We start from the raw sequence: 19,933 nt of genomic DNA on the forward strand, positions 1-19,933 counted from the left end.
CATGTCAGCGGTGCGTAACTGGTGCATGGAAGTCAAACGCTGGAGAGCAGAACTTGGTAAATAGCCGGAGCCGTTTAATGTACATAACTACCGGCATACAAAAGTAACAAAACACATGGGCACAACACCCGTATCGCACCAGTCACATAAAGCACACGTACTACAATAAACAATTACCGACAAGGACATGGGGAAACAGAGGGAACATATACAACATGTAATTAGGGAATTGAAACCAGGTGAGTGTGACAACAAGACAAAACAAATTAAACATGAAAATGGATCGGCGATGGCTAGAAGACCGGTGACGCCGACCGCCGAACACCGCCCGAACAAGGAGAGGAACCGACTTGGCAGAAGTTGTGACAGCATAGAGTTTACCCAATAACTTATGATTGCTTGGCATAGTGTTTACCATAACTTATGATTGCTTGGCATAGTGTTTACCCAGTAACTTATGATTGCTGGCAGGCATAGTGTTTACCCAGTAACTTATGATTACTTGGCATAGTGTTTACCCAGTAACTTATGATTGCTTGGCATAGTGTTTACCCAGTAACTTATGTGATCTCATGTACATGTAGTCTAATCCTTTTCACATTGCTTACCCAGTAACTAATATGAACTGATGTACAGTACATATATAGTCTAATCATTTTCTGTACAGTGAGTGTTTTGTCCTTCATGTGATTGAGGCAAATTCTGTTCTCTATGCACTCACTACCTGGTTATATATTTTTTTAAACATCACAAAAATGTAGAACCTCGGTTGGAGCTGAATCAGGTGGAAGTGGTCCTCGCTAAGCAAGCAGTGTGATGTCAGGGACAACAAGTCTGCCTAATACATCTCCCTTGGCTACTCTGGGTCCACATTTACACCCACACGTACAAACCACCTCACATCTACATTGATGCTATAATGATTATTGATTAGATGTATTACTACCATTATACTGCTGCTCATTGATTATTGATTTCCCATTACCATTTGTATCCATTTATCCTGCTACTGGTCACTCTTATTCCTATTTACAGTATGTCCCCCCACTTCTAAAACCAAAGTTGTGCCCCTGGATAAGCATGATATGCTGTCAACACACTGCACACCAGGGCTAGAGAGTGAGGGAGGCAGATACTTATTAGTCTAGCACCTTTTCCCACATGGAGTGTTGTCAGGTAATATTACCTCGCCTGAAAATAAAGCAGAGCCGCACACTCTAGGAGCTCAGATGCAAAAATATTTAATTTACCAACGTTTCGACAGGCAAGCTGTCTTCATCAGGGTACAATCACAGACACTGCGGGATGACTCGTTTATATATAGTGTCAAGACACACAGGTGTCTGTAATCATGGCCAAGAGTGGCCTAATATCATTGGTTAATTTCTCAAATATTAAAATGGCATAGAAAGAGCAGCATACAATAAATACAAATGGATAGCATACGATCATAGACTCACTTAAGACCACACAAGCCTACAAACAACCACAATGGCAAAGTCACAACAATTACAACAATCACAAGAATGGCTTCAGATCAAAGTCCACGTTGAGACCGAAGGGAGCAAGGGTCTTTAAGTTAAAGATCCAAGCAGCCTCTCGTTTTAACAATAAATTATCAAGGTCACCCCCTCTCCTAGGGAGGGTGACATGTTCGATGCCAATATAACGCAGAGACGAAATTGAGTGGCCTGCCTTCAAAAAGTGGGCCGCAACTGGGTAGGTTAAGTTTTGGCACCTAATGGTGCTACGATGCTCTGAGATACGTACTTTTAATTCACACTTTGTTTTACCCACATAATGTTTACCACAAGGACAAGTTATAAGATAAATAACTGCCTTAGTGGAGCACGTAATAACACCTTTGATTGGGATCGATTTCCCTGTTTGTGGGTGTTTGAAGGATCTGCATTTATAAGTGCCATTGCATTGAGCACAGCCATTACACTTGTAATTTCCATCCAGTAGGGGCGCAAATAGACGTTGTTCAGGAATATATTGGGGTGCTAAATCAGAGGGTACCAATTGGTCTCTGAGATTTCTGCCCCGCGAAATTATGACCAAGGGAAGGTCCGAAAACACATTACCGAGACTATCATCGGATTTTAGAATGTGCCAATGTTTGTGAACGATTCCCTTAATTTGTTCAGAGCGCTTTGAATAGCGGGTAGTTAGAATGCAAGAATGCGTCTTTTTGCGAGACTGCCCTTGAAAAAGGTCATGTCTCATTTTGTTTTGAATTTTCTCAATGGCAATATTAATCTGATCATTTTTGTACCCCCTCTCCTTGAACTTTCTTTGCGTCTCAGCCATATTTCTGTCGAAATCTGATTGTTTTTTGCAAATTCTTTTGATTCGACAGAATTGGCTGTAGGGCAAACTATTTTTCAAGGGAAGTGGGTGACAACTGTCAGCCCTCAACAAACTGTTACGATCAGTAGGTTTCCTGTAAAGATCAGTGTATAGAACATTATTTTCACACAAGATCAGAAGATCAAGAAAACTGATTTGACGTGTATCAGATTGCATAGTAAATCTCAGATGCTCAGAACAGGAGTTAAGAAAAGTATGGAATGCCTGGAGCTGTTTTGCATCACCCCTCYATAGAACAAAAATATCATCAATATACCGTTTCCAAAYAATGATGTTAGGCAAGAAAACATTKTTGAGAGGATTGAAAATRGACTGTTTYTCCATGTAACCCACATACAAATGAGCATAGTTAGGAGCCATGGGGGATCCCATAGCAGTACCCTTCGTCTGAATAAAGAAATCATTTAGAAACATGAAATAGTTGTGTGAGTACTATTTCAGCCAATGTTAACGCATTCACTGGAAGGTAGTTTATTGGGGTCACGTTGCAATATTACCTCGCCAACATCTCTCCTGTCATGTCTCTTCACCTGTCAATGCTGCCGTGCTCAAGTGTCATTCCGGAGTAAATTAAGACCTCTGCTTTTCCTGGAGATGGGCAAGTAATTCATAGCCTATCATTTTACAGGACTAAATAAGACCATATTGGGAGCAGGCAGCTATGATGGACAGTATGCAATTATAGCAATAACACATTTTGTTGTTGCAAATGCAGTGGATATGGTTGCTCTCATCAAAATCTACCCTTCATCCATTATTTCGCAATTCATATTAAACCCGATGAGTTGTTTTTCTCTGCACATCAATGACTTGCTGCTGGAGTAGGACCGTTTATTATAAGGCCATGTGGTATGACCAATGAGAGTGACCGTGTATTGCAATCGGCGAATAAAACATAATGAATCACCAGCCATGGACGCTACAAGCATCACATTACAGTAGAACGTTATGCACTTTCAAGCGTCTCATCTGTGTTTGGGGGTTGTAGTTTTATTCTATCATCTCTAGCTTCAGATTTGTGCTTCAGTCAGTCATAAAGAACAGCAGTTCCCATAATACAGCAAACACACCACCACTCTGTGATGCATGTGTTTATGTTACTGTTCTAGGTTAGTGGAACAGTTGAGCCAAAGAGACGCCGTTATGCATCTTTAGAATCGTTGTTTTCTGACACCGTTTTCTGACACTTTGCCTCACTTTAATCTAATAGTGACGACTCAATTGGAGAGCAAAAAGGCCAGAATAAGGTACGTCACAGTAGAAGAAACTCTGTCGATCTGTATCTGCGTAGAGTTCTCCCTCTGCAGACAAAGGAAAACTAGCTTATTGTCCTGTTTAGTGATGCTAACGCACAAGTATTTGTTGTTGGTGCACAAGTTTTCTTTTCTATTTCAGATTACGGTGAGATCGGTTAACGGGCCCGATGGTCCTGATTATTATTGCTTTTGCGCATAAAGAGAGAGTTTATTTTGTACTAACTAGTCTAGTGCAATGGCTCTCAACCTTTTTCGTTTACTGTAGCACCAGCTGAATTTTGCTTTACCCGCAGTAGCCCTGAAGTACCCCCTCATGTCCCTCATGTGCATTTTTACCAGTAGGCCAATGATCTCACGAGTCTTCTCAAGTACCCGCTGTGGTTAGGCCAAGTACCCCCAGGAATCCTAGTACCCCTATTTGGGAACCACTGGTCTAGTGCGCACACTGGAGGCTACTGCTGCTAGGCTACTGCTGCTAGGCTACTGGGCCTTGTCTTGAACACTCATCTCCTGCGGTGTTATTTGAACACTCACACAGTTTAGAGGTATTTTTTGTTTTATCTTATATAGTAAAATAAGTCGTTTTTTAATCACAGATTGTATTATTTGTGGACTTTTGTTAATTTCTAACAAAATAAACATAACACAAATGCTCTTGTTAGGTGGAATAATGCAGGTTGTTTTTGTTGTGCTTCTTAATGGGTTATACATGTCCTATAAACGTGGTATTACCTAATACACATTCAAATCAAATGTTATTCGTTTTGTACACATATTTTGCGGATGTTGCAGGTGTAGCGAAATGTTTAGCTCCAACAGTGCAGCAATACCTAACAATACAAAACAATACACACAAATCCAAAAATAAAAATACATTATTTAAGAAATATAGAAATATTAGAACGAGCAATGTCAGAGTCAGGAATATAAATACATATGTATATGATGGTGTGTTTAGACAGTATGAACAGTATATGAATAGAAAAGGTGTGTACAGCAGTAGTTATATAGGATGAGCCTTGACTAGAATACTGTTTATACATATGAAGTGGGTTAAACAGTATATAAACATTATTCTCAAGACTCACTATTTACCTTTTGTAATCTTTGTAATATGGAGAATATGTTAGTCAAATACAAGTTAGAAATGACCTACTGCTCCATACCATTCTCTATCACAATGCCCCTGTTTACTTTGTTCATTTGAGGTTACATTGTATTACTGGGATTTAGACATTAGTCATGTAATCCCAAAGATAGTCACCTTTACCTCTACCTACATGTACATATTACCTCAATTACCTCGACTAACCTGTGCCCTGCACATTGACTCAGTACCGGTACCCCTGTATATAGCCTTGTTACTGTTTATTTTATTGTCTATTTTTTTAATCTTAAATGTATTTATATTTTCTATATTTTTTACTTCATTTTATTTTAGTAAATACTTTCTTAACACTTTTTTTTTTTTAAACTGCATTGTTGGTTAGGGGCTTGTAAGTAAGCATTTTACTGTAAGGTCTACACCTGTTGTATTCGGCGCATGTGACAAATAACATTGGATTTGATTTATGCCAGTACAATAGTGAACGGTATCGCACCTCTCCTGTTGGCTACTGTGTCTCGGCCTCAATACTAGATTATGCCTAACTGTGTGAAATGATTAGGGTGGTTGAGCGTTCAGCTTTGCAGTCAGCATGCTTAGAGTGCAATTGAAGTCCCACGTAGCTGTTGACTTTTTAAGCATGAAGTCATCTGTAGGCCTATATGCATGTCGACACATAACTAGAGTGGTGAACAATAACAATAAGACATTGGGCAATGGCTGAAATAAATAGTCTGTGACAGTGTTGTTGGCATTTGGCAGAGTGTCTTTGTGTGTGTGTTGTCATGTAGTAGAGGTAATGAATCATGGTAGTTATGGGCCTCACTGTCATCGAGGTGTTAGTAGCCCAGGGGTCTGGGGGTGTCAGGGCTGAGGGTGTCAGGGGAAGGGGTGTCAGGGGGCTGGGGGTGTCAGGCAGCTTGGGGGTTCAGGGTGCTGGGTCTGTCATGGTGTAGGGGGTGTCAGGGTCTGGGGTGTCAGGGTGCTGGGTTTGTCAGGGTGTAGGGGGTTGGTCAGGGTCGTGGGGTGTCAGGGTGCTTGGTGTTTGTCAGGGTGTAGGGGGTGTCAGGGTCTGGGGTGTCAGGGTGCTGGGTTTTGTCAGGGTGGTAGGGGGTGTCAGGGTCTGGGTCTGGGGTGTCAGGGTGCTGGGTCTGTCAGGGTGTAGGGGGTGGTCAGGGTCTGGGGTGTCAGGGTGCTGGGTCTGTCAGGGTGTAGGGGTGTCCAGGTCTGGGGTGTAGGGTGTGGTGGGTGTCAGGGTTAGGGGTGTCAGGGTCTGGGGTGGTCAGGGTGTAGGGGTGTCAGGGTGTAGGGGGTGGTCAGGGTTGTAGGGGGTGTCAGGGTTGGCGGTGTCAGGGTTGGGGGTGTCAGGGTGCTGTCTGTCAGGGTTGTAGGGGGTGTCAGGGTCTGGGGTCCTGGGTCTGGGGTGGTCAGGGTGTAGGGGGTGTCAGGGTCTGGTCTGGGTGGTCAGGGTGTAGGGTGTGTCAGGGTCTGGGGTGTAAGGGTGTAGGGGGTGTGCAGGGTGTAGGGGGTGTCCAGGTGTCGTGGGGGTGTCAGGGTGTAAGGGGGTGTCAGGGGTGTAGGGGGTGGTCAGGGTCTGGGGTGTCAGGGTGTAGGGGGTGTCAGGGTGTAGGGGGTGTCAGGGTCTGGGGTGTCAGGGTGTAGGTTGTGTCTTTCCCCCATGCCTCTACATGACCTCCATATGCTCTTTGAAGAGATCCACTTACATTGAACAAACACTCCCAGAGTACACCTCTCTTTCTCTCAGCCATTTGTTTCACAGCAGTCACCTCTTACCTACTTCTCAATGTGCTCCTCTGAACAGGTCCTTGAGTTCCAGACAAATATATACTGTATGTCAAATATTATAAATTATTTTAGGTGTGCTTAATTTAGCTTGAAGTTTGCATTTTTTTGACTACTCTATTGGTTCTGTCTTATCAAACATTTCAATCAAGTGCAGCGCAAGTATGTAAAAGTGTTTGACTAATTTATTTGTGGTTATACGTATTGTGAAATAAAAGGGATGCCTGACTGTATTTTTCCTCCCTTTACCATGTATTCCCACAGGTGTTCGCCAGTCTACCTGTGTTACTGTGTTGCCATGGAGAAGGCTTGGAGGGTGGAGTTTAGGAACGTGGGTAGTAGCTACTTCCCTCAGAGCCGCGTGGAGTGCCACTACAGTATCAGCTCACAACATACCTGGGCCAGCCATGACTGGGTCGGACTCTTCAAGGTAAAGTTAACCTGATCAAGTTAACCTGATAACTACAAACTGAGTGTGAGGAGTGGCAGACTCTGTTGAGTGTAAATAAAGTGGAATGCAAAACAATTCTTGATGTATTAACAACCAGAATTGTTGTGTGTTTACGTGTGTGCCTCCCTGTCTATGTCCCTGTCCCCTTGTCGGTCTCTCAATGTTGATCTCTCTCTCTTCTCTCTCCGCTGACTCCCTCAGGTGGGATGGTTGTCAGTGAAGGACTACCACACCTTTGTCTGGGCCCTGGCCCCGGCAGGCTACCAGGAGGGCACAGATGTCAACTGCTGTGTCCATTTCCAGGGTACTGCTCTCTTTTCAAACCCTTCCTCTATTTCTGACAGTGTGCCTGGTCAACATTTATACTCTGTTCAGAGACTATAGCATACATAAATCCAGTAATTTACATGTTTAGGGTATAAAGTAATGAAATAAAGATAGATATCCACACTTAATAAAAGTGTGAGAGCGTTCAACAGTGTGTTGGTATAGATCTGTATTTCACARCATTCATACTCTGCCAAGGTCTGTAAGGAAAAGCTCTAACTTTGAATTGATCTTTCAGTAAATGGAATTAGCCTGTTGGATGGTACTGTAGGCTCCTGAATGATATTTAAAGCAGAGAAAGGACTCAATAAGTTACATTGTGTTATAGAAAGGAGATGATCAGATTGTTTCCCTCTCTCTCTTTCTCCTTCTCTCGTTCTCTCGTCTCTCTCTGTCTCTCTTCTTCTCTCTTCTCTCTCTCTCTCTCTCTCTCTCTCTCTCTCTCTCTCGGTCTCTCTCTCTCTCTCTCTCGTCTCTCTCTCTCTCTCCTCTTCTCTCACTCTCCTCTCATCTCATCTCGTCCCTCTCTCTCCTCTCTCCCTCTCTCTCCTTCGTCTCTCTCTCTTCTCTCTTCTCACCTTCTCTCTCTCTCTCTTCTCCTTTCCCTTCTCTTTCTCTTCTTCTCTCTCTTTCTTGCTCTCGTCTTTCCTCTCTCTTCTCTCTCTCTCTCTCTCTTCCTCTCTTCACTGTCACTTTCACTTTCTTTCCTTTCCCTGTTTGATTTAAATAAGTTCAGTGTCGCGGCTCTGAATCATTCCTTTAAGAAGTAGGAGCTTGGAATAATGAGGATGAGAGAGGACAATGGTACAAAAGACAGACCAGACTGAATAACCAACCATACATTACATTACAGCAGGTCAGGGGTGAAATTACAGTGGAAAGTGTCCTCACAGTAGTTTACAAACTTTATACTGGTGACAGTAGTGTCCTCACAGTAGTTACAGAACTTTATGCTGTGACAAGTGTCCTCACAGTAGTTTACAGACTTTATGTGTGACAAGTGTCCTCACAGTAGTTTACAAACTTTATGTCTGTGACAAGTGTCCTCACAGTAGTTTACAAACTTTTATACTGTGACAAGTGTCCTCACAGTAGTTACAGGACTTTCGTTACTGTGCAAGTGTCCTCACAGTAGTTTACAGAACTATACTGTGACAAGTGTCTCACAGTAGTTTACAGACTTTATACTGTGACAAGTGTCCCTCACAGTAGTTTACAGGACTTTATACTGTGACAAGTGTCCTCACAGTAGTTACAGACTTATAACTTGTGACAAGTGCCTCACAGTAGTTACAGACTTTACTACTGTGACAAGTGTCCTCACAGTAAGTTTACAGACTTTATACTGTGAAATGGCTCACAGTAGTTTACAACTTTTATACTGTGACAAGTGTCCTCACAGTAGTTACAACTTTATACTGTGACAAGTTGTCCTCACAGTTATTACAGACTTTATACTGTGACAAGTGTCCTCACAGTAGTTACAGACTTATACTGTGACAAGTGATCCTCACAGTAGTTTACAGACTTTATACTGTGACAAGTGTCCTCACAGTAGTTACAGACTTCATACTGTGACAAGTGTCTCACAGTTAGTTACAGACTTCATACTGTGACAAGTGTCCTCACAGTAGTTTACAGAACTTCAATACTGTGACAAGTGTCCCTCACAGTATTTTACAGACTCATACTTGGACACATGTCCTCACAGTAGTTTACGACTTTATACTGTGACAAGTGTCCTCACAGTATAGATATTACAGACTTTATACTGTTGACAAGTGTCCTCACAGTAGTTACAGACTTTATTACTGTGACAAAGTGTCCTCACAGTAGTTACAAACTTTATGCCTGTGACAAGTGTCCTCACAGTAGTTTACAGACTTTATACTGTGACAGTGTCCTCACAGTTAGTTAACAGGACTTTTAGTTGTGACAAGTGTCCTCACAGTAGTTTACAAACTTTATGCTGTGACAAGTGTCCTCACAGTAGTTTACAGACTTTATTGTCTGTGTTTCACAGTAGTACAGACTTTATACTGTGACAAGTGTCCTCACAGAGTTAACAAACCTTTATGCTTGGACAAGTGTCCTCACCAGTAGTTTACAGACTTTATAACTGTGACAAGTGTCCTCACAAGTAGTTTACAGACTTTATACTGTGACAAGTGTCCTCACAGTAAGTAGTTTACAGAACTTTATGCTGTGACAAGTGTCCTCACAGTAGTTTACAGACTTTATCTGTGCAAGTGTCCCTCACAGTAGTTTACAGACTTTATTACTGTGACAAGTGTCCTCACAGTAGTTTACAGACTTTATACTGTGACAAAGTGTCCTCACAGTAGTTACAGACTTTATACTGTGACAAGTGTCCTCACAGTAGTTTACAAACTTTATGTCTGTGACAAGTGTCCTCACAGTAGTTTACAGACTTTTGTTGTGACAGTGTCCTCACAGTAGTTACAAACTTTATACTGTGTACAAGTGTCCTCACAAGTTACAAGACTTTATACTGTGACAAGTGTCCTACAGTAGTTTACAGACTTTATACTGTGACAAGTTGTCTCACAGTTAGTTTACAAACTTTATGCGTGTGACAAGTGTCCTCACAGTAGTTTACAGACTTTATACGTGGACAAGTGTCCTCACAGTTAGTTACCACACTTTATGCCGTGACAGTGTCCTCACAGTAGTTTACAACTTATAGCTGTGACAAGTGTCCTCACAGATTAGTTTACAAACTTTTATGCTGTGACAAGTGTCCTCACAGTAGTTTACCAACTTTATACTGTGACAAGTGTCCTCACAGTAGTTTACAGACTTATTACTGTGACAAGTGTCCTCACAGTAGTTTACACTTTATTTATTACTGTGACAGTTTACCTCACAGTAGTTTACAAAGCTTTATACTGTGACAAGTGTCCTCACAGTAGTTTACAGACTTTATACTGTGACAGTGTCCTCACGCAGTTAGTTTACAGGAACTTATATACTGGTGACAAGTTCCTCACAGTAGTTTACAAACTTTATCTGTGACAAGTGTCCTCACAGTAGTTTACAGAACTTTTACTGTGGACAAGTGTTCCTCACAGTAGTTTACAGACTTATTCTGTGACAAGTGTCCTCACAGTAGTTTACAAACTTTATGCTGTGACAAGTGTCCTCACAGTAGTTTTACAGACTTTATACTGTGACAAGTGTCCTCACAGTAGTTTAAAAACTTTATACTGTGACAAGTGTCCTCACAGTAGTTCTACAGACTTTATACTGTGACAGTGTCTCACAGTGTTTACAAACTTTGAGCTGTGACAAGTGTCCTCACAGTAGTTTTAAACTTTATGCTGTGACAAGTGTCCTCACATAGTTTACAAGACTTTATTACTGTTGTGACAAGTTGCCTCACAGGTAGTTACAGACTTTATACTGTGATCAAGTGTCCTCACAGTAGTTTACAAACTTTATGCTGTGACAAGTGTCCTCACAGTAGTTTACAAACTTTTATACTGTGAAGTGTCCTCACAGTAGTTTACAACTTTATTACTTGACAAGTGTCCTCACAGTAGGTTTACAGACTTATACTGTGACAAGTGTCCTCACAGGTAGTTACAACTTTATATGTGGACAAGTGTCCTCACAGTAGTTACGACTTTTACTGTGACAAGTGTCCTCACTCAGTAGTTTACAGACTTTATATCTGTGACAAGTGTCCTCACCAGTAGTTACAGACTTTTATACTGTGACAAGTGTCCTCACAGTAGTTTTACAGACTTTTATACTGTGACAAGTGTCCTCCACAGTTGTTACAGACTTTATACTGTGACAAGTGTCCTCACAGTAGTTTACAGACTTTATACTTGTGACAAGTGTCCTCACAGTAGTTACAGACTTTATCCTGTGACAAGTGTCCTCACAGTATTACAGACTTCATACTGTTGACAAGGTGTCTCACAGTAGTTACAGACTCATACTGTGACAAGTGTCCTCACAGTTAGTTACAGACTTCATCACTGTGACAAGTGTCCTCACAGTAGTACAGACTTCATACTGTGACAAGTGTCCTCACAGTAGTTACAGACTTCATACTGTTGACAAGTGTCCTCACAGTAGTTTACAGACTTATATACTGTGACAAGTGTCCCACAAGTAGTTTACAGACCTTCTATACGTGACAAGTTCCTCACAGTAGTTTACAGACTTTATACTGTTGACAAGTGTCCTTCACAGTAGTTTACAAGACTTTTATACTGTGACAAGTGTCCTCACAGTAGTTCTACAGACTTTATACTGTGACAAGTGTCCTCACAGTAGTTTACAGCACTTATATACTGTGACAAGTGTCCTCACAGTATTTAAAACTTATATGCTGTGACAAGTGTCCTCACAGTAGTTTACAGACTTTATACTGTGACAAGTGTCCTCACAGTAGTTACAGACTTATATGTGTGACAAGTGTCCTCAACAGTAGTTTACAACTTTATCTGTGACAGTGTCCTCACAGAGTTTACAGACTTTATTGTGAACAAGTGTCCTCACTGTAGTTACAGACTTTTATACTGTAAACAAGTGTCCTCACAGTAGTTTACAACTTTTTGCTGTGACAAGTGGTCCTCACCAGTAGTTTACAGACTTTATACTGTGACAAGTGTCCTCACAGTAGTTTACAGACTTTATGTACTGTGACAAGGTGTCCCACAGTAGTTTACAACTTTATCTTGTGACAAGTGTCCTCATAGTTTACAGACTTTATGCGTGACAAGTGTCCTCACAGTAGTTTTACAGACTTTATACTGTGACAAGTGTCCTCACAGTAGTTTACAAAGCCTTTCACTGTGACCAAGTGTCCTCACAGTAGTTTACAGACTTTATACTGTGACAAGTGTCCTCCAGTAGTTTACAAACTTTATGTGTTGACAAGTGTCCTCACAGTAGTTACAGACTTTATGTTTGACAAGTGTCCTCACAGTAGTTTACAAACTTTATACTGTGACAAGTGTCCTCACAGTAGTTACAAGACTTTATTACTGTGACAAGTGTGTCCTCACAGTAGTTTACAGACTTTATTACTGTGACAAGTGTCCTCACAGTAGTTTACAACTTTATCTGTGACAAGTGTCCTCACAGTAGTTTACAGACTTTATAACGTGACAATGTCCTCACAGTAGTTTACAAACTTTATTGCTGTGACAAGTGTCCTCACAGTAGTTTACAGACTTTATACTGTGTGACAGTGTCCTCACAGTTAGTTTACAGACTTCTTACTGTGACAAGTGTCCTCACAGTAGTTTTACAAACTTTATGCTGTGACAAGTGTCTCACAGTAGTACAGACTTTATGTGACAAGCTACAGTAGTTACAACTTTATTACTGTGACAAGTGTCCTCACAGTTAGTTTACAGACTTTTATACTGTGACAAGTGTCCTCACAGTAGTTTACAAACTTTATACTGTGACAAGTGTCCTACACAGTAGTATTACAGCGACTTCTATACTGTGGACAAGTGTCCTCCCAGTAGTTACAACTTTATCTGTTGACAAGTGTCCTCACAGTAGTTTACAACTTATCGCTGTGACAAGTGTCCTCACAGTAGTTTACAGACTTTATACTGTGACAAGTGTCCTCACAGTAGTTTACAGACTTTATACTGTGACAAGTTCCTCCACAGTAGTTTACAAACTTTATGCCTGGACAAGTTCCTCACAGTAGTTACAGAACTTATACTGTGACAAGTGTCCTCACAGTAGTTTACAAACTTGTATACTGTGACAAGTGTCCTCACATAGTTTACAACTTTATTACTGTGACAAGTGTCCTCACAGTAGTTACAAACTTTACTTGTGTGACAAGTGTTCCTCACAGTAGTTTACAAACTTTATGCTGTGACAAGTGTCCTCACAGTAGTTTACAGACTTTTATACTGTGGACAAGTGTCCTCACAGTTAGTTTACAGAACTGTTTAGTACTGTGACAAGTGTCCTCACAGTAGTTACAGACTTTATACTGTGACAAGTTTGTCCTCACAGTAGTTACAGACTTTATACTGTGACAAGTGTCCTCACAGTAGTTACAGACTTTATACTGTTGACAAGTTGTTCCTCACAGTAGTTTACAGACTTTATACTGTTGACAAGCGGTCCTCACAGTAGTTTACAGGACTTATACTGTGACAAGTGTCCTCACAGTAGTTACAGACTTTATGTTGTGACAAGTGTCCTCACAGTAGCTTCCCTTTGTAATCTGTAATGGTTTGCAAGCCCTGCCTCATCCGACGAGTGTCAGAGCCGGTGTAGTACGATTCAATCTTAGTCCTGTATTGATGCTTTGCCTGTTTGATGGTTCGTCGGAGGGCATAGCGGGATTTCTTATAAGCTTCCGGGTTAGAGTCCCGCTCCTTGAAAGTTGCAGCTCTAGCCTTTAGCTCAGTGCGGATGTTGGCTATAATCCATGGGCATACTAATGTATAAGGACAGGCCGAGCAGATGACCTAATTTCATTCTGGTTTGCTTTGTGAAGYATAAACAAAATAAACAAGGAATACGTTGATACACACCGAAAGCCGGGACTCCACAGATCATGAGGATGTCTTATTTGTCTGCCAGTGACCTACTGTTATTGATCACCAACCCCGAGAGTCAAAATGTTTATTTAACACAACGTTTTCACCAAACATCTTACAAGGTAAGCTTCCATTTGGTCTGTGTTTGAGCTATAGATACATGGGGAGGTATGAAATGAAACCTTTAGGTTGGTAGGAACAAATCCAGCCTATTGCCAATGTTATCTGATGATGTATGACTTAATGAAAACATTGAATGTCCACAGAGTGACTATATCTTTGCACATGAGAAATATGATGAAAACACTTGGATATCCCCTGTTTGTCCCCAGATACCACCACAATGTTCGAGAGAGGTTGGTGTTGTAGAAATGTAGTTTTTATAGTGAACAATAACTTTTAGGCACATCCAGTGTGCAATTACCACATTCTGACAGTTTGGAGAGGTTGAAAAAACACTTGAATGTACCCTGGATACCCCATAACACCACCACAATGTTTGGGTGAAGTTGATATAGTAGAAATTATGTTTTTATACTGAACAAATAGCATTTAGGGATTGCACTTGGAAACATCCCGTGTCCACACCTGACACCACTTACTAAAACATCTGCCCATTTCTAGTTGTTAGGTCTATCAAGCCCATTTTGTTCCCTGATATTGTTCACATGTTGTGGAAGCCATCTGATGTGTTTCCAGCTCTGGACATCAATAATTCACTCATAGCTTGTCAATGAAAGAATACTTAAAAAAACAACAACAAAAAAACGGTTATTTTGTGTGTGCTTAATCGTGTGTATTCTGAACTACGTAACTCCAATCTATCTTTTGATCATTTCCTTATAATCTCCCAGATGTCTTCTTTCCAAATATACCAAGTTTTGGCATGTCAGAATCATGTAATTACACATAATTACTTTTGGGTATGTCTATTTAAGCGTAAATCTACATTTTGCCATTACATTTAAGAGGATAAGCATGTAGACATCTAGTTAAATAATCCATTGACCATTTCCCTTTACCCCTCCCTCCCTCGTGCAGCCTCCTACCTGCCCAAGCCCAGTTCCCAACAGTACCAGTTTGTGTATGTGGATGGGAAGGGGGAGGTGTGCTCTGCCAGCCCCCAGTTTACCTTCAGTGCCCCCAAGCCTCTGGAAGACCTGGTCACCCTGGAGGAAGGAGCCCACGGAGAGGAGGGAGGGACTGACATGCTGCTGGTTGTACCCAGGGCTGAGCTACTGCAGGTGAGCAGAGAGGAGGGGGGGTAGTTAAGGAGGAGGGGGATCAAAGTACATATTTCCATCTTTCACTTATAGAGAGAGTGAATGAAATTGGATATGAATGAAAGTGGATGAAATGTATGAACAGAGGTGGTAATCAATACACTGTTCCAAAGAGATGGAAGATGGAGATGGAGATCATGTTTTAGGGGGACTCATTTTCTCTCTTTCTCTCGATCAGAGTCGCCTGCAAGAGTGTCTGCGTGAGCGGGCCGAATTGATCCATGCGCGGGAGGGGGCAGAAAGGATGAAGCAGAGAGAGAAGGAGAAGTACGGGAAGGCGAGAGAGGCTTGGGACAGAGGAAGTGAGCAGCTGGAGAGGAACATCTCTGAGCTAAAGGAAGAGCTGCGAGAGAGCAGAGACAGGATGGAAGAGATGGAGAGGAGGCAGGAGGTAATGTAACATTACAAGACAGGGTTAATGTCCATGCCAAGGTTGTTGATTATGTCCAAGTAGCCCCAGTGTCTGTGTAAAATGTGATTGGACGTAGATAGACAAGATCACAACCCCAGATGTAAATGATCTTGTTATGTTAAATGCCAAAGCAGCAGGAGTTCATTTACAAGTCGAATGTGCTTTTCCATCTACAAGGAGGCTCAGGATACCATACTTTATAGAATATATACAGGTGAAGTCTGAAGTTTACATACACCTAAGCCAAATACATTTAAACTCAGTTTTTCACAATTCCTGACATTTAATCCTAGTAAAAATCCCTGTCTTAGGTCAGTTAGGATCACCACTTTATTTTAAGAATGTGAAATGTCAGAATAATAGTAGAGATAATGATTTATTTCAGCTTTTATTTCGTTCATCACATTCCCAGTGGGTCAGAAGTTTACATACACTCAATTAGTATTTGGTAGCATTGCCTTTAAATTGTTTAACTTCTCTGGGATATGTGGGACGGTAGCGTCCCTCATAGGACATCATGTTACACAATACATTTATGTTTTGTTCGATAATGTGCATATTTATATCCACAAATCTCGGTTTACATTGGCGCCATGTTCAGAAATGCCTCCAAAATATCCGGAGAAATTGCAGAGAGCCACGTCAAATAACAGAAATACTCATCATAAACTTTGATGAAAGATACATGTTTTACATATAATTAAAGATACACTTGTTCTTAATGCAACCGCTGTGTCAGATTTAAAAAAAACTTTACGTAAAAAGCACACCATGCAATAATCTGAGACGGCGCTCAAACATAACAACATTTCTCCGCCCATGTTGGAGTCAACAGAAATACGAAATGACATCAAATATTCCTTACCTTTGATCATCTTCAATCAGAATGCACTCCCAGGAATCCTAGTTCCACATAAATCGTTGTTTTGTTCGATAATGTCCATTACTCATGTCTAAGTAGCTACCTTTTGGCTAGCATGTTTAGTGACATGTCCAACGCTCGCGCAAATGCAGGCGAACTCTGACGAAAACTTCAAAAAGTTATATAACAGGTCGAATAAACTGGTCAAACTAAGTAGAGAATCAATCTTCAGGATGTTGTTATCATATATATCCAATAATGTTCCAACCGGAGCATTCCTTCATGTCTGTAGAAGTTATGGAACGCACGGCGGTATCATGAGGAAAGCGCGTGACCAGGAACTGGCAATCTGCCAGACCACTGACTCATTTCCCTCCCATCCGGCCCCACAACACAGCATAAGCTTCATTCCACATTCTACAGACTGTTGACATCTAGTGGAAGGCGTAGGAAGTGCAAACAGATCCATATCTTACAGGGAATTGAATCGGCGATGAGTTGAACATTGACCAGTCTCAGAATTCTCACTTCCTGTTTTGATTTTTTCTCAGGTTTTGTGCCTGCCATATGAGTTCTGTTATACTCACAGACATCATTCAAACAGTTTTAGAAACTTCAGAGTGTTTTATATCCAATAGTAATAATAATATGCATATATTAGCATCTGGGACAGAGTAGGAGGCAGTTCACTATGGGCACGCAATTCATCCAAAAGTGAAAATGCTGCCCCCTATCATAAAGAAGTTACTTGGGTCAAACGTTTCGGGAAGCCTTCCCACAAGCTTCCACAATAAGTTGGGTACATTTTGGCCCATTCCTCCTGACAGAGCTGGTGTAACTGAGTCAGGTTTGTAGGCCTCCTTGCTCGCACATGCTTTTTCAGTTCTACCCACAAATTGTTCTATAGGATTAAGGTCAGGGCTTTGTGATGTCCACTCCAATACTTTGACTTTGTTGTCCTTAAGCCATTGTGCCAAACTTTGGAAGTATGCTTGGGGTCATTGTCCATTTGGAAGACCCATTTGCGACCAAGCTTTAACTTCCTGACTGATGTCTTGAGATGTTGCTTCAATATAGCCACATAATTTTCCTACCTCATGATGCCCATCTATTTTGTGAAGTGCACCAGTCCCTCCTGCAGCAAAGTAACCCCTACAACATGTTGCTGACTCCCACGTACTTCACGGTTGGGATGGTGTTCTTCGGCTTGCAAGCATCCCCCTTTTTCCTCCAAACATAACGATGGTCATTATGGCCAAACAGTTCTATTTTTGTTTCATCAGACCAGAGGACATTTCTCCAAAAAGTACGATCTTTGTCCCCATGTTCAGTTGCTAACCGTAGTCTTGGTTTTTTTATGGCGGTTTTGGAGCAGTGGCTTCTTCCTTGCTGAGCGGCCTTTCAGGTTATGTCGATATAGGCCTCGTTTTACTGTGGATATAGATGCTTTTGTACCTGTTTCCTTCAGCATTTTCAGAAGGTCCTTTGCTGTTGTTCTGGGATTCATTTGCACTTTTCGCACCAAAGTACATTCATCTCTAGGAGACAGAACGCGTCTCCTTCCTGAGCGGTATGACAGCTGCGTGGTGCCATGGTGTTTATACTTGCGTACTATTGTTTGTACAGATGAACCTGGTACCTTCAGGTGTTTGGAAATTGCTCCCAAGGATGAACCAGACTTGTGGAGGTCTACAATTATTTTTCTGAGGTCTTGGCTGATTTCTTTACATTTTCCGATGATGTCAAGCAAAGAGGCACTGAGTTTGAAGGTAGGCCTTGAAATACATCCACAGGTTCACCTCCAATTGCCTCAAGTGATGTCAATTAGCCTATCAGAAGCTTCTAAAGCCATGACATCATTTTCTGAAAATTTACAAGCTGTTTAACCTTTCTGCGCACAGATCCCGATTACGGGATCATTTCCCTAAACAACCGCTGAATTGCAGGGCACCAAATTCCAAAAATATTACAAAAAATATTTATAATCATGCAATCACAAGTGAAGTATACCAAAACACAGCTTAGCTTGTTGTTAATCCACCTATCGTGTCAGATTTTGAAAATGTGCTTTACAGAGAAAGAAATCCAAGCTTTTGTGAGTGTATCAATCAATGCTACAACAGCTAGCCCCAAATTAGCATGGTCACGAAAGTCAGAAAAGCAATAAAATGTATCTCTTACCTTTGATAATCTTCGGATGTTTGCATTCACGAGACTCCCAGTTACACAACAAATGTTATTTTTGTTTGATAAATATTACTTTTATAACAAAAAAACGCCATTTGGGTTGCGCGTTATGTTGAGAAAACTACAGCCTCGTTCCGTTCGACGAAAATTCCAAAAGTATCCGTAATGGTCGTAGAAACATGTCAAATGTTTTTTATAATCAATCCTCAGGTTGTTTTTAACAAACATAGTCGATAATATTTCAACCGGACCGTAACCTATTCAATAAGAGAGAAAATGAAAATGGAGAGCTCTCCTCTGGCGCGCAGGAACTATTCAGAGGACACCTGACTACTTTTGAAAAATCTCGTTCATTTTTCAAAATAAAAGCCTGAAACTATGTCTAAAGCCTGGTCACAGCCTGAGGAAGCCATTGGAAAAGGAATCTGGTTGATACCCCTTTAAATGGAAGAAAGACTGGCCAGGAAACACAGATTAAAAAATATATATATATCACTTCCGGGCTATATTTTCTCAGGTTTTCGCCTGCAGAATCAGTTTTGTTATACTCACAGACAATATTTTGACAGTTTTGGAAACTTTGGAGTGTTTTCTATCCTAATCTGTAAATTATATGCATATTCTACGATCTGGACCTGCGAAATAGTCAGTTTACCTTGGGAACGTTATTTAAAAAATAATAATAATCTGACCCCTAGCATCAAGAAGTTAATTAAAGGCACTGTCAACTTAGTGTATGTAAACTTCTGACCCACTGGAATTGAGATACAGTGAATTATAAGTGAAATAATTTGTCTGTGAACAATTGTTGGAAAAATGACTTGTGTCATGCACATAGTAGATGTCCTAACCGACTTGCCAAAACTATAGTTTGTTCACAAGAAATTTGTGGAGTTGTTGAAAAATGAGTTTTAATGACTCCAACCTAAGTGTATGTAACTGTAGATTTTATACATCTCTTTCTTTCTGGCTCTTTCTTTCTCTCCCTTTCTCCTCTTTCTCTTTCTCCCTCTGTCTCTCTCTCCCGTTGTCTCTCTCCCCCATTACAGCAGGTGGAGGCGTCAGGGGAGGCCTTGGCTCAGGAGAAGAGTTCCATACTGGCCAAGAAAGCAGCCAGCAAACAGCGAATCAGAGAGCTGGAGGATGACATTAAAGCGCTAACACTGAAAGCTGTGGAACGAGAGACTGAGCTGGAGAGGTCAGAGACTTTCTCTATCTCCCTCAACCTCAATCTCAATCCTTCTTTTGATCTTTCTCTATCTCCCTCAATCTCAACCCAACTTTTGATCTTTCTCTAGCTCCCTCAATCTCAATCTCAAC

At 41.2% G+C, this 19,933-nt stretch overlaps 1 protein-coding gene across 3 annotated transcripts in view; it reads left to right on the plus strand.

Moving 5' to 3' along the window:
• The first annotated feature begins 3,453 nt into the window (after window positions 1-3,453).
• The window catches only part of LOC111966122 (calcium-binding and coiled-coil domain-containing protein 1), a 30,443-nt gene continuing 13,963 nt past the window's right edge, over window positions 3,454-19,933 (plus strand). Inside the window, exons 1-6 of one of the 3 annotated variants that reach the window (XM_023990544.2) lie at window positions 3,454-3,620; window positions 6,802-6,967; window positions 7,190-7,292; window positions 14,911-15,113; window positions 15,331-15,543; window positions 19,663-19,811. In XM_023990544.2, the coding sequence (XP_023846312.2) occupies window positions 6,836-6,967; window positions 7,190-7,292; window positions 14,911-15,113; window positions 15,331-15,543; window positions 19,663-19,811 (800 nt within the window). In that variant the 5' untranslated portion in view covers window positions 3,454-3,620; window positions 6,802-6,835. Of the gene's footprint in view, window positions 3,621-3,662; window positions 4,175-6,801; window positions 6,968-7,189; window positions 7,293-13,282; window positions 13,402-13,484; window positions 14,226-14,910; window positions 15,114-15,330; window positions 15,544-19,662; window positions 19,812-19,933 lie in introns of those variants that run through there. The other 2 variants (XM_070444627.1, XM_070444628.1) reach the window with 2 other exon arrangements.

This window comes from Salvelinus sp. IW2-2015, linkage group LG7, assembly GCF_002910315.2.
Source record: "Salvelinus sp. IW2-2015 linkage group LG7, ASM291031v2, whole genome shotgun sequence".
Taxonomy (NCBI): Eukaryota; Metazoa; Chordata; class Actinopteri; order Salmoniformes; family Salmonidae; genus Salvelinus; species Salvelinus sp. IW2-2015.